This window comes from Capricornis sumatraensis, chromosome 8, assembly GCF_032405125.1.
Source record: "Capricornis sumatraensis isolate serow.1 chromosome 8, serow.2, whole genome shotgun sequence".
In the NCBI taxonomy this organism is placed as follows: Eukaryota; Metazoa; Chordata; class Mammalia; order Artiodactyla; family Bovidae; genus Capricornis; species Capricornis sumatraensis.
The window spans coordinates 24,893,015-24,906,266 of record NC_091076.1 but is presented as its reverse complement, the minus strand read 5'-3'; the positions used below and the strand labels follow the sequence as shown (position 1 = coordinate 24,906,266).

At 45.2% G+C, this 13,252-nt stretch overlaps 1 protein-coding gene across 2 annotated transcripts; it reads left to right on the top strand.

Annotated features, from left to right (window-relative positions):
* The first annotated feature begins 364 nt into the window (after positions 1–364).
* On the top strand, positions 365–10,512 carry CSRP3 (cysteine and glycine rich protein 3). 2 transcript variants are annotated; one of them, XM_068978241.1, is made up of 5 exons: positions 365–476; positions 4,668–4,836; positions 6,570–6,684; positions 8,804–8,897; positions 10,417–10,512. In XM_068978241.1, the coding sequence occupies exons 1-5, from the start codon at positions 365–367 to the stop codon at positions 10,491–10,493; spliced, it is 567 nt and encodes a 188-aa protein (XP_068834342.1). In that variant the 3' UTR covers positions 10,494–10,512. The 2 variants fall into 2 exon arrangements, with proteins under 2 accessions (XP_068834342.1, XP_068834341.1); XM_068978240.1 differs by having other exon boundaries at positions 6,570–6,702.
* Positions 10,513–13,252: the final 2,740 nt, after the last annotated feature.

Genomic DNA, 13,252 nt, shown 5'->3' with positions numbered 1-13,252 from the left:
TGCTGAATGAATGATGGACCACCAACAAACTGGGGCTTGATCCTGGTCTGCAGACCACAGGGCTGCTAAGGATTGGTTCTTTTTTTTTTTTTTAATTGAAGTATAGTTGATTTACAATGTTGTGTTACTTTCTGCGGCATAGCAAAATGAATCCATTATAAATATATCCACTCTTTTTAAGATTCTTGTCCCATACAGGTCATTACAGTGTATCGAGTGATGTTCCCTGTCCTTATTAGTTACCTATTTTATATACAGTAGTGTGTATATGTCAACCGTGAATGGTTCACTCTGGAGGCCACCTAAACTGAGGGTATTTGATTTATATCCTGCTAGATTTGACCTTGATCAGAGAGTCTTCAAGATGCCAAACTGGGGTGGAGGAGCGAAATGTGGAGCCTGTGAAAAGACCGTCTACCACGCGGAAGAAATCCAGTGCAATGGAAGGAGTTTCCACAAGACCTGTTTCCACTGCAGTGAGTTGGATGCAAACACCATGACAGTCCCTCAGCATGCCAAGGGCACGCCAAAGCTCACCCTTAGCCACAGTTACTGTGTATCAGCCGTTCTCAGCAGATGGCCCCGGGACCCACAGCATCAGCATCTCCTGGGACCTTGTTAGGACTATCACGCTGGGCATGGCCTAAAGAAGGGACAGTGCTCTCCTAAGCACCCGCTCTCCAACCATGTGCCTGGCTCAGAGGCAGTTTCCTTGCAGCTCAGAATCAGAACAAGCTCCCAGTGGTAAAAACCCTGACCCTGTGGTGATATTTACAAAGTATGACTTGGCAGAGAAAGGAAGCCATCACTTATCTGCAGCCAGGGTGGATTTGGCTCAATGGGTTGTTCCCACAGGCCAGCGGTCACTGAAGCCAGCTGCAATGGGCCTTTCCTAAGAAAAAACCAGTGTCAGGTGAGGGGACAGCAGGGGCTGATTCTGAAAGGGTCAGAAAGGGAAGAATTTGGGGCACCATCAACTTGACAAGGGGAATCTTTACCGTCCCCTGCTGGACACACTTCCACAAATGTCAAAACTAGGGGGACATTTAAAACTCTGTGGTCCACCCAGGAGTCAGGCTCTGCCCAACTCATGTGACTCTGGACAAGTCATTCTCATCTCTAAGCCTGGGTCACAGGCATCTGCAACAGAGCCAAGAGCACAGTCTGTACCTTCAAATCCCAGTCTAGTCTCCTCAACCCGACTGCCTTCTAGTCTCCTAGCAGCTTTTCCCCATTTTAGGAGAGCAGTTCTGTTTTGGGCACTTACCTTCTTTGCTTCCCTCCAGTAGGTCTGGCTTAAGGGTTCATCTTACTCGACATTTGGCAGACGCTCTCCCCGCCTAGTCCTCCATCCACCCCCATGTCTTACCCAGCAGCCACAAGGCATCACGCTGCCTCAAACTGTTTCATACAGAACTTCAAGGGTTGTGCTCCATCTGTTAGGGGATAGAGCCCCTTCATCCTCCAGTAACAGTAATGTTTTATCTGCTGCAGAAGTTTCCATTATCCTGTACCTCCCACAATAAACATAATTCTCACCAAGGAACAGGGGAAAATGCTGCTGTGATGGGACTGGCAAATTTACCAACGTTTCAGGTTTTAATGATGGGTAGTTAATTTTAAGTCATCATACACATCCGTCAGATTCACCATTATCCTCACAATTATCCAGAAGTCATTGCTCAAGAGGATTTATTCCGTAACCTTCTGACTTCTATCCAAAAACAGCGAATGTTCTTTTAAAAGAGTAGGGATAAGCAATACTGGAAAGAACATTGGAATCAGAGTAAAAATGACTAGGGTTTGAGTCTGAACCCTGCCATGTAACTGTGTGCCCATGTATGTCATTTCACCATGGTGAGCCTCAATTTCCCCATTTATAAAACAGAGATGGTTATACCTGACACACAAGTTGTTATAAGCAGAAAGCTGGGGTTCTTCACCTGAAGTCCAGTTCTCTAGCCGTTTATTCTCCTTTCGTCAACTTGGATATCTGAGTGGGAGCAGGCAATGATAGCAATGCTTTCCATGGTGAAAGGTGTCTTGTCTTTCCCAGGACGCAGGAAGATGCCCTGTTGAATGGACCGTGTAGAAAGGATGTAAGCATTTACATCCCTTTCAACCCTTGAATATTCTCCTTAGAACTTGCGGGTGGGATAGGGATCTGAGCAGGTTGCAGCAGCGGTGGACAGAAGGATTCTGGAGTGGGCATGCTTTCCTATAGTTTCATCGCAAGACTGATCTGTCCATAGGTCACTCTGTAATTGCTGGAAATAGAGGCAAAGTCTGCCTTAGTCTGTCCCATGGCCAGGGTTCTCCAAACTTCTAGACAGATCTTAATCCTCCCTACCAGCGCTATCCAAAAAAACTATAATGCAAGCCACATATAGAAACTTTTTCTAGTAACTCTATTTTTAAAAACATAAAAAGAAACAGGCGAAATTTTTAAACATTCAACCCAACATATAAAAAATAATAATTTCAACGTGTCACCAATACACACATTATTACTTCATGTGGTGGCCAGGTGGCTATGGTATTGCACAGCACAACTCTGCTGCGCCTGGGTGTGAAAGTTGGTCAGAAGCCAGGGAGTGGCTACAGGATTGTTTAGGACAAGACAGGGCCCAGGAAGTCCTGGAGTGATGGGAATGAGCGGTGGAATAGGGTCAAAGGGATCTGAGGCTGGCTCTGCAGTTTACTGCTGTATGATCACAGACAAGTCACTGATCTTCACGCACGCATGCATGCATCAATCCGTCACTCATTCACTCAACAAATGTTTACAGAGGACTAGGCTCTGTGCTGTGTTCTGGGGATAGTAAAACAGTTTTTCCCTCAAAGAACTCAGTCTCTAACATCAATACATATTCAACAAGTTGTTCTGGAGATTAGGAAGAACAGCAATAAGAAGGGCAGAGATAGGTATATACTTAATATGCTGAAATATAAGGCATTCCCCCCCAAAATTATTCCTCACAAAAAGGGTTCACCTTGGCTTCAAAGCCTTATAAAGTCTCTTATGCTACAGGAGAGTCTCTCAGTTTATTTAAACTTTTTTAATCAGAAAATTTAACACACATAATATTGACATAACTGTTTAATGAACTCCCATATGCCTGTTTCTCCAGCCATATAAGCACCGACTTCTGGCCAACCCCACCTCTTCTACCACCGTATCTTCTCTCTCTCTCGTATTCAATTACTTACTTTAAAAAAAAAAATAAATTACCATTTGAGAAAGGCATATTAGCTTGAAACAATCTCATTAAACGTTGGATTGCTTATAGAGGCCACTTAATGGAACTGGTTTTCTAAAAAGGAGGCAAACAAATTGAACGCACGTGTGTTATTATTCCTGGGGATATGACCTCACTATTATGAGCCTCTGTATCACCATAAACAGTCTTTAAGGCTCATCATTACAACGTGATACAGCAAGGTATTAAGCTGTGGAAATCCTACATACTTTTAAAGCTGCTCTAATATTATTGTTATTAGCTACTTCTTGTTGAGACACAGATTTCAAGGTGACAGCTTCCTGCTCAAGGAGACAGGGTTGCCTCTCAGATACAGACAGACGTGGGTATGAGCTGCTCTGGGGAGCTGGGCCAGCTGCCTCAGGAAGACACTGTTGAGAGGGAGATGTTGAAGGTGAAGATGCAGAGAAATAATTTGGATGCAATTTGTTTCCTGAATTTGTGTAAGATTAGAAAAAAGCTAATGTCTCCAAAGCAATATATTTTTTATTTATATGATTAAATATTAGAAGTGGGTATTTGACATCTTCATTTACATCCTTAAACACATATTTATTCAAGTTGACAAAAATTTTTCTATCAATTGAAAATTTTAATTAATAGAAGATTTTCTATGAATCTTCTTTTTGGAAAAACAGTCTTATGTACTATGTATAATATATGTAATAATTATACTAATGTAAAGTATCACCCATACTTTATATTAGGTGATTACAGTGACTTGAGTCAATAGAAGCCTAAGAGCAGGTCTACCCTTTCATTATGTCCCCTGCATAACTGGATCAAAAGTAGTCTCAGCAGTAATTATCTCCCTGAATATCACAGTGCTCTTCAGAGTCCATTTTATTTATTTATTTATAATTTTTATTTTTACTTTATTTTGCTTTACAATACTGTATTGGTTTTGCCATACATTGACATGAATCAGCTACGGGTGTACATGAGTTCCCAATCCTGAACAGAGTCCATTTTAAATAGAGAAACTGCTCAGTGCTGATTCTGATGTGATTAAGAAAAAAATAAGTTCCTCCCCTGCCTCACCCCCTGCTTAGCCCCACACATAAACACTCACACTTCCCGATGTCATTCGGGGTGAGACGCTCAAGGACAACTATTCTTGGTTGGTCTGAGACCACACACTGGTTGCCACCTCTTTCTAGCTGGGCACCGCTGAAAACACTACTTCCCTTCTCTGTGCTCCCATTTCCTCACCTGTGAAACAGGACTGTCTTGGAAATCTATGTCTCAGGGCAGAGGCACAGGTCAGGAATCAAAGCTGTATGCTCGGCTTGGGGGGCCCCTTGTGCTGGAACCTCTGGTCCTTGGCAAGGGGGCCCTTGCACTAGTGGTGCAGGGAAGGAGGGGAAAATTGCAGCCCTAACTCCCTGGCCCTCCTTTCCGCGGCAGTGGCCTGCAGGAAGGCGCTGGACAGCACCACGGTGGCCGCTCACGAGTCAGAGATCTACTGTAAGGTCTGCTACGGGCGCAGGTACGGCCCCAAAGGGATCGGGTATGGACAAGGCGCTGGCTGCCTCAGCACGGACACAGGCGAACACCTGGGACTCCAGTTCCAACAGTGAGTTACTGCCCCGCTTCTCCCTGCCAGTAAAGCCCCAGCTCTCAGGGGAGTTCATTCTGTTCCCATGGCAACGTTTTCTGGAGATGGGAGAATGGACCCCATTGTTGACTGGCCAACAACAGGAATACTCAGTCTGGCCAAGTTCTAACAATGTGTCATCTCTCCAAAGACTCTCTTTAAATTATCTGCCTTTCTAAAGGGCAATTACTTTTACACCATAGCTCTTGGGTTGCATCTCAAGAAAAAACCCAGAATGTACAGATGTCCTATTGTTTGACCTTTGCAAAACTGCATGGAGTCTCTTCCCTTCCGCTTTGAGTATTTCCGTGTAAATTACATATAGACGGCAGGGACGCAATGGCCCTTCTCTGTGTGTTTGTCGCTGAAATATCTCTCCCCTTGGGTTGTAAGATGACTAATGTCTGCCTTGTAGGGGGGAGTGGGTCTGTGGGGATGGACTGTGCTGAGTAAACAATCAATTATGACTGTTCTGCGGGTCTCCTAGCTGCCCTGTCTGTTCCCAGGACAGTGTTGAGGTTTCCCTAGCATTATCCTAGAGAAGCAGGGATTTCACACTGTGCCACCTCCATCTACCAGTCTGTTCTACTTGATGATCGCGCTGACCTCCAGCCCAAAACTGAGTATATAGACTGACAGTCACTGGCCTGCAGCTGCTGTCTGGCCAGCTGGTACCCGGGCTCAGCTCTGCAATGGGACTGGCAGAAAGGCCCAGCCCAGTGGAGGGCAGCGTCCCCCAGAGATCAGTGAGAGCATCTGAAGAGTCATCTGGTCCCTTTCAAAGAGCACAGCCCATGGTAGAGCCTGTAAAAGTGCAGGGATGTGTGATTTGCCATTTAAATTTTTCTCATCACTCAACTCCAACTGAAGATGCTATTTTAAAAAGAAAGATGCTACCAGCTGCAATCTCTGCTTCACATTACCCAAAGCTCACTTTTCTATGCTAGGGCTTTTTCTGGGGTGCTGCAGAGACAGAAAGAGAGTCTGGAGACCTGGCTTTCATCCCAGCTCCACCAGTTATGAGCTGCTGACCTTGGGCAGTTACTCCTCTGGCCCTTACTCTCCAGCTACTCCTACCTACTTTAGAGGGTTATGAGACTCAAACGATAAATGTGCAAGGAAACACCAAAAGATAAGGAAACACAGGGTTATTATTGTACCTCTATCTTAGACATGGCTCTCAAGAGGGCAGGTGACCTTTGGATGCAGGGTGACAATCTGAATTGTGACAAGGAAGGCATCAGCTCATTGGACTATGGTTTGTTTAGTATCAACTGTCAAGATGCTATCTTGCCTTGTAATATTTTTACTCATTTTGGAAAGCAGACCTGTGGGTTTCCAGATGGTACAGATAACCCTAAATGTGCAATCAGGATAATAACACAACAACAGCAATAACACAAGCTGCGTACATGGAACACTTGCTAAGTGCTTTACAACAGAAAGGAAAGGTGTAAATGAATTCTGGCTAACATTCATTAGCCCTTACAGCATGCCAGGCAGGTGCTGCTCTAAGCGCTTTAGTTACCTGGCCTCATTTAACCTTCTCAACAGTGAGGAAGGTTACAGTGGGGAAGGCACTGTAACTATTCCCACTCCTCAGATGAGGATCTAAGGCGCAGAGAAGTTTAGTAGCTTGCTCAAGGTCACACAGCTCATACTATTTGCCAAGGGAAGTCTATAGGTTTCATTCGTTTGTCTATTTCCACCAGGTCCCCAAAGCAGGCACGTTCAGCCACCACCAGCAGCAACCCTTCCAAGTTCGCGAAGTTTGGAGCATCGGAGAAGTGCCCTCGATGCGGAAAGTCAGTCTATGCTGCTGAGAAGGTGATGGGCGGTGGTAAGGTAAGGACTTCCACAGGAGCCAGATGGGGATGTGTCCACCTCCACCCCTTGGGTTGGGAGGAATGAGAGAAGGAGGCAGACCCTCCTTAGCTCCCAGCAGCCACTTAGGAGACACTCATCCTCACCTGCCTTCCTGGACTGTGACGGTCACCCTGCAGTGCCCTAGGAAACCGGAACTAGTGGAATTTGACGCAGTATGCATTAACTCACTAGAGGGAAGGCACCTAGCTAGGAGCTCTGGAGATACAAAGATACACAAGCTCCCTTGTCTTCAGTGTCCAGTCCTTCCAGCAAAGTGTCAGTTCTCGAAGCCGAGGCCACTGCATAACTCAGCCTGCTATTGGCACCACACTGCTGCACACAGCAAACACCTCACAGCAGCTAGAAGTATCCTCACTCAGAAACGTTGTGGCAATAGGGAGAGTCCTCGACATCTGAGACAGTAACTCATACTTGTCCACAAGCTCCAGTTTCAGGCCTGAAGCCAGGGTGTTCACCCAAGGATTTGAGCCTGAAGACAGAGAAAGATACTGTTTATACTAAACGGGGAGGAAGGTCACAGAGAGAGTCTGACTCCAAATACAGAGACTGTCTCCACCCCAGGACTGGCCACTTAAATACAGGTGAGGACCCTGGGCTGTACATGGGAGACATGCAGATACCTAGAAGGCAGGCAATCTTCTGGGTCATCTAAGCCACACAACTTTCTTCCATCAGAAATACAAGGAGAATACCAAAAAGACTACAGATAACAAACGCTAGAGAGGGTGTGGAGAGAAGAAAACCCTCCTGCACTGTTGGTGGGAATGTAAATTGGTACAGCCACTATGAGAAACAGTAGGGAAGTTCCTTAAAAAACTAAAAATAGAGTCACCACATGACCCCACAATCCCACTCCTGGGCACGTGTCAGAAAAGATGAAAACTCTTAATTCGAAAAGATACATCAGCCCCAAAGTTTACTGCAGCGCTATTTATAATAGCTAAGACACAGAAGCAACATAGATGTCTACCGACAGAGGAATGGGTGACAAATGCACACACACGCGCACAATGGGATATGACTCAGACATTTAATGAAAAGATGCCATTTGCAGCAGCATGGATAGACCTAGAGATGATCATGCTAAGTCAGAGAGAGAAGGGCAAGCATCAGAGGATATCACTTACATGTGGAATCTAAAAAAATGTTACAGATGAACTTATTTACAAAACAGAAATAGACTCACAGACACAGAAAGCAAACTTCTAGTTACCAAAGGGGAAGGGTGGGGAGGGATAAATTAGGAGTTTGTGGTTAACAGACACACACTGCTGCTGCTGCTAAGTCGCTTCAGTCATGTCTGACTCTGTGCAACCCCATAGACGGCAGCCCATCAGGCTCCCCCATCCCTGGGATTCTCCAGGCAAGAACACTGGAGTGGGTTGCCATTTTCTTCTCCAATGCATTAAAGTGAAAAGTGAAAGTTAAGTCGCTCAGTCATGCCTGACTCACACTACTATATCTAAAATAGATAAATAACAAGGACCTACCTGTATAAACAAGGGAACTATATTCCGTATCTCCTAACTTATAATGGAAAAGAATCTGAAAAAGAATACACACACACACACGTATCACTTTGCTGCATACCTGAAACCAACACTGTAAATAAACTTGCTCCAGTACAAAAAAGAAGAGGTACAGAGAGTTAAAAATGAGGCTAAATTCCCTAGATGATGGCATATTTCTTTGCCTTTCTTTTTTCATTTTATATTCAGCATGTTACCCACTGCCTCAAGTCCAAGCTCCCCTCTCTCCAGTTTATTTTTTGATCTTCTAGAAAGAGGAATCCTTCTTCTATTTAGTCTGTTCTGAAGGGATATATATGGAAATCATTTTGATAATCCAGCTTTAGGGGTCCTAAGAATCGCTGGCCAAGCCATAGTATCTCATTTTCCTCAAACCCCTGGAAAAATGCTTCTGGGAGCCAATTAGGTGGGTCAATGATTAAGACAAGGGCACTCCTTTATATGCTGCTGGTCAGGGGACTTAACAAGGAAGCAAATGTTCTGCCTGCCCTATTAAATATCCAACAGCTCTGCTCTCCTGTGCCCCACAGCCTTGGCACAAGACCTGTTTTCGCTGCGCCATCTGTGGGAAGAGTCTAGAGTCCACAAACGTCACTGACAAAGATGGGGAACTTTACTGCAAAGGTGAGTGGTTCCAGAGACTCTCCTGAGATGTTTTCCCAGGGAGGGTCCTTGGGAGGGAAAGCTGTGTCCCTGCTGAGAGGCCTGTGCCTGCCTAGAGGCGTAGCTTCTCAGCCTGATCCAGGTTTGGGCTCCCAGGACATAGGGCAAAGCCAACCACCGAAGGGAAAGTAACCTCCTACTTGACCCACCTCTGGCCCCTCCATAGCAGCACATTGGGGGACCTGATACTTCACAGATGCTCAGGGAAGTTGAGGGCAGCTGGGCACCTGGCGGCAGGGAGGCCAAAGAGGCAGCATTGTCCTGACTGGCCTTGGAAGGGGCCTCAGTTCTGGACAAAATCATCACATTCCCTTCCAAAAACCTGAATGCTTTGTCCACATGTTGGGCAGACAGGGGTGATGGGAGGCTGGGGAGGATGAACTCTGGCTTCTCCTGAATTTATCAAGACACACCTGTCTCCTCCCTCCCTCCTTCCTTCCTGACATGTCCGGTTCTGAAGTTGCACGTCACTTAGTGATCACACAGAACTGACAAGATGGTTTGCTTTCTGGTCCTCACAGGTCTGCCCCAAACTGCCTCCATCATCCCTCTGTCTTGCAGAGAGGAAGAGAGGCTTAGCTCCTTCCTGACGCCGAGAAAAAAAAGGAATGCTTTAGGGCCATGGCAGTGTGTCCCCGTTCTCAGAGCCTCTCCTAGCCCTATTCTGCTTCTCCGCAGGGTCCTCTCACCCTTTTCACTCAATGATGGTGTCTCAGGATCTCCGAATGTGTGTGTTAGAGTTGGGGAGAGGGGAGAGGGAGGACATTGCTAACCAAGACTGCAGGTGGCCCAGCTTCTCCCAGAATGAGACTGGGTGGAAGCTGATGTAGTATCTGATGGGGACTGCCTGCTCCCAGCAGTAGCGGATACAGAGGGTCCTCAGCATTCACGGGCCAGAAAACTCTAAAATGCTGCGGCAGCTGGCAGGGAGATCAACCTGCAGAGAAGTATGAGTAACTGCATTCCCAAGTGCTGCAAGCTCTGGTAGAGGACGTCACACAATGCAGGGCATGCAAGGGGGAAAGGGATCCAGGAAAGCTTTCTTAGAAGACAGAAGCTTCCTCTGGCTTTCGGAGGCAGGGGGTCCCAGAACAGGGAACAGTGAGTGCAGAGGCACCGAGGCTGGGACATCGTGGCTCATTCTAGGCAGTGTGTACCGGGAGTGCAGGGAGGGAGGCAGGAGGCGGGAAGCGACGGGGCTGGGCAAGCAACTGGCAGCCAGATTATGGGGACTCAAGAGAAAACGTCTCTGAACACACAGGAGAGTGCAAAGGAGCATTAACAGTTTTATAAGCAGATATAAAATACAGTTCAATTTGTTTAAAGGGTAACTTATAAACACATTTATCAAAAGGATGCCTGAAAAAAAGAAAAAAAAAGGACGCTTGACCCAGGTAAAAAAACTGCTCAGATGCAGGGAACTGAAATAATGGTGCTGACCGGCCCATCCTCCCCTTGTCCCCTTCTCTCTCATTTGCAGTGTGCTATGCCAAAAACTTTGGCCCGACAGGTATTGGGTTTGGGGGCCTTACACACCAAGTGGAAAAGAAAGATTGAAACGTGCACCGTGTGCCAGATCTCTTACCGGCCTAAAGCATTTCCCAAGTAATCCTGCCCAGATGGAAACCCCTCCCCAACCTCCTCTCATTGGTAGCTGAACGATATCTCTCCTCAGAAGCGATCAGTCTTCACCCGAAGTAAGAAGAGCTCTTCGGAAGAAAATTATTAACACTCAAGTCCAAAACAAAATGCTTTATTATTTGATACCTGGGGGTAGGAGAGACCAGAAATAAAATTTAAGTGACACCTTGTATGTCTCTGGATCTTTTCTTTCGAATAGGGGGACATTAAAAAAAAAAAAACACAATGTTTTTTTAACAAGTTGTGCAGAGGATGTAGTGGATTTTGGTGTCAACTGAGGAGTGAGGAGAAGGAGGCAACAGGCAGAGGGAAGCTGTCTTCTAGAATCTGTCAGCTAAGCTTCTTTCTAATTAGCACAAATGGAGAAGAAAGTAGGGGGTCCCTGAGGAAACAGACAACATGGCAGTGAATTCTAAAAGGAATATCAAACTAATTAAACTGCTGAAGACCTCATCCTTTTCTCCTTACCACAGGCTTTGCAATATTACGCGTTTCGTGAAGACTTAGACATGGCAACAAAATGTGGAGTCTGCTGTGGTAAACACAACATGAGCCTGATTTTCTTTCATTCCAGGGCAATTCCCTAAGGTTTAGCAATTTTCTTAAAACTTCTGTCGAACTGCCAGCCTCACAAATGAAATGCAGCCATTTAAAAACGTCTGCATCCTCTGCCTCCTCAGCAAGACCTTGGTGGCTCAAGCAGGTGTATTTTCTCACCTCCTCTTTTAACAATCACAGCATTTCTACCACTACCGTGAAATTCTCAATTCTTTGCAGCAAATGAAAATCTATTGACAAAAATTACGGAACATGAGACTAAACTGTGGGGCTTTCTGTGCTCCAAGACCCCAGGAGATGTTTTTAAAATGAGCATTTGTTCAGGGCTGCATACTTGCTGTCATGCACAAGGCCCTGCACTGACTTCATTCAGTTCAGTTCAGTCGCTCAGTCATGTCCGACTCTGTGACCTCATGGACTGCACCACGCCAGGCTTCCCTGTCCATCACCAACTCCCAGAGCTTGCTCAAACTCTTGTCCATTGAGTCAGTGATGCCATCCAACCATCTCATCTGCTGTCATCCCCTTCTTCTCCTGCCTTCAATCTTTCCCAGCATGAGGGCCTTTTCCAATGAGTCAGTTCTTCACATCAGGTGGTCAAAGTATTGGAGTTTCAGCTTCAGCATCAGTCCTTCCAATAAATAGTCAGGACTGATTTCCTTTAGGATTGACTGGTTGGATCTCCTCGCAGTCCAAGGGATTCGCTAGAGTCTTTTCCAACACTGTGATTCAAAAGAATCAATTCTTCAGTGCTCAGCTTTCTTCATGGACCAACTCTCACATCCATACATGACTACTGGGAAAACCATAGCTTTGACTACATGGACCTTTGTTGGCAAAGTAATGTCTCTGTTTTTTTATTATGCTGTCTAGGCTGGTCATAACTTCTCTTCCAAGAAGCAAGCATCTTTTAATTTCATGGCTGAAGTCACCATCTGCAGTGATTTTGGAGTCCAAAAAAAAAAAACCTGTCTCACTATTTCCATTGTTTCCCCATCTATGAAGTGATGGGACTGGGTGCCATGATCTTAGTTTTTTGAATGTTGAGTTTTAAGCCAGCTTTTCATAATACTGACTTCACTCTTTACCTATTTACCTATTTTCTGACGTTCAAAGTGCAAATACATTTAACCATTTTGTTTGATTGGCATAAATAGAATGGTTCAGGAAAAAAAAGAAAAACAGCTGGCAGGGGTTGCATCCCATTACACTTTCAAACAAGTAATACACAAGTATGCTTCACTCACCCAGAGATTCTTGCTGGGGTGATTCAGCCACTGAGTTCCATTCAAATAGCCTGAGGATAGAAATATCGTACATTCCAAATTCTTTGGGAAGGAAGCCCAGGACAGCGTATTTTTGATTTGTAAACTTTTTTCCAGAGCTCTAGCAGAGTTCCCATCATTGTCAATCAAATAATAATGCCAGTGATGAACTGAATTAATTAAACCAAGTTCTCTTTAATCTGAAGTGACTTTAAAAGCTACACACTACCTTGGCCCTTCACTAGGAGGTTCCCCATACCAGGGACTTCCAGATTTGCTGAGGGGTAACACACACATGAAATGATTACCAGACAAGGCAACCTTCTCCTCCACTGCAGTCTAGTTACCAGCATCTCTATCCATCCACCTGGGAGACTGAAAGCTAATTGTAAAGAAATTAGCCTCCAATTAAAATAAAAAAATAAATTAATTTTAAAAAAAGGCTAAAAACTTCAGTCATCCTTAGCTCTGCCCTCTCTGACATCCCTCCTTGCCTCATTCCCCAAGCCTCCCTGATTCTACTTCAAAATGTCCCTAGAATACACTCCCTCTATCCCCATTCTTTGATATGTTTGATTTGATATCTTCATTCTTTGATATACGGCTGGGGCTACAGTAGCAAAGGACCATGGAATAGATGGCTTAAACCACAGAAATTGTTTTCCGCAGTTCCAGAGCCTAGAAGTCTGAGAGTAAGGTGTCAGCAGAGTTGCTGTCTTCTGAAGTCTCTTTCCCCGGCTTGTAGATGGCTGTCTTCTCCCTCCCTTTGTGTGGGTCTGTTTTGTAATTATCATAACTACCTCTTCTTATAAGGACACAACTCATTTCGAATTAGGGACCACCTGAATGATC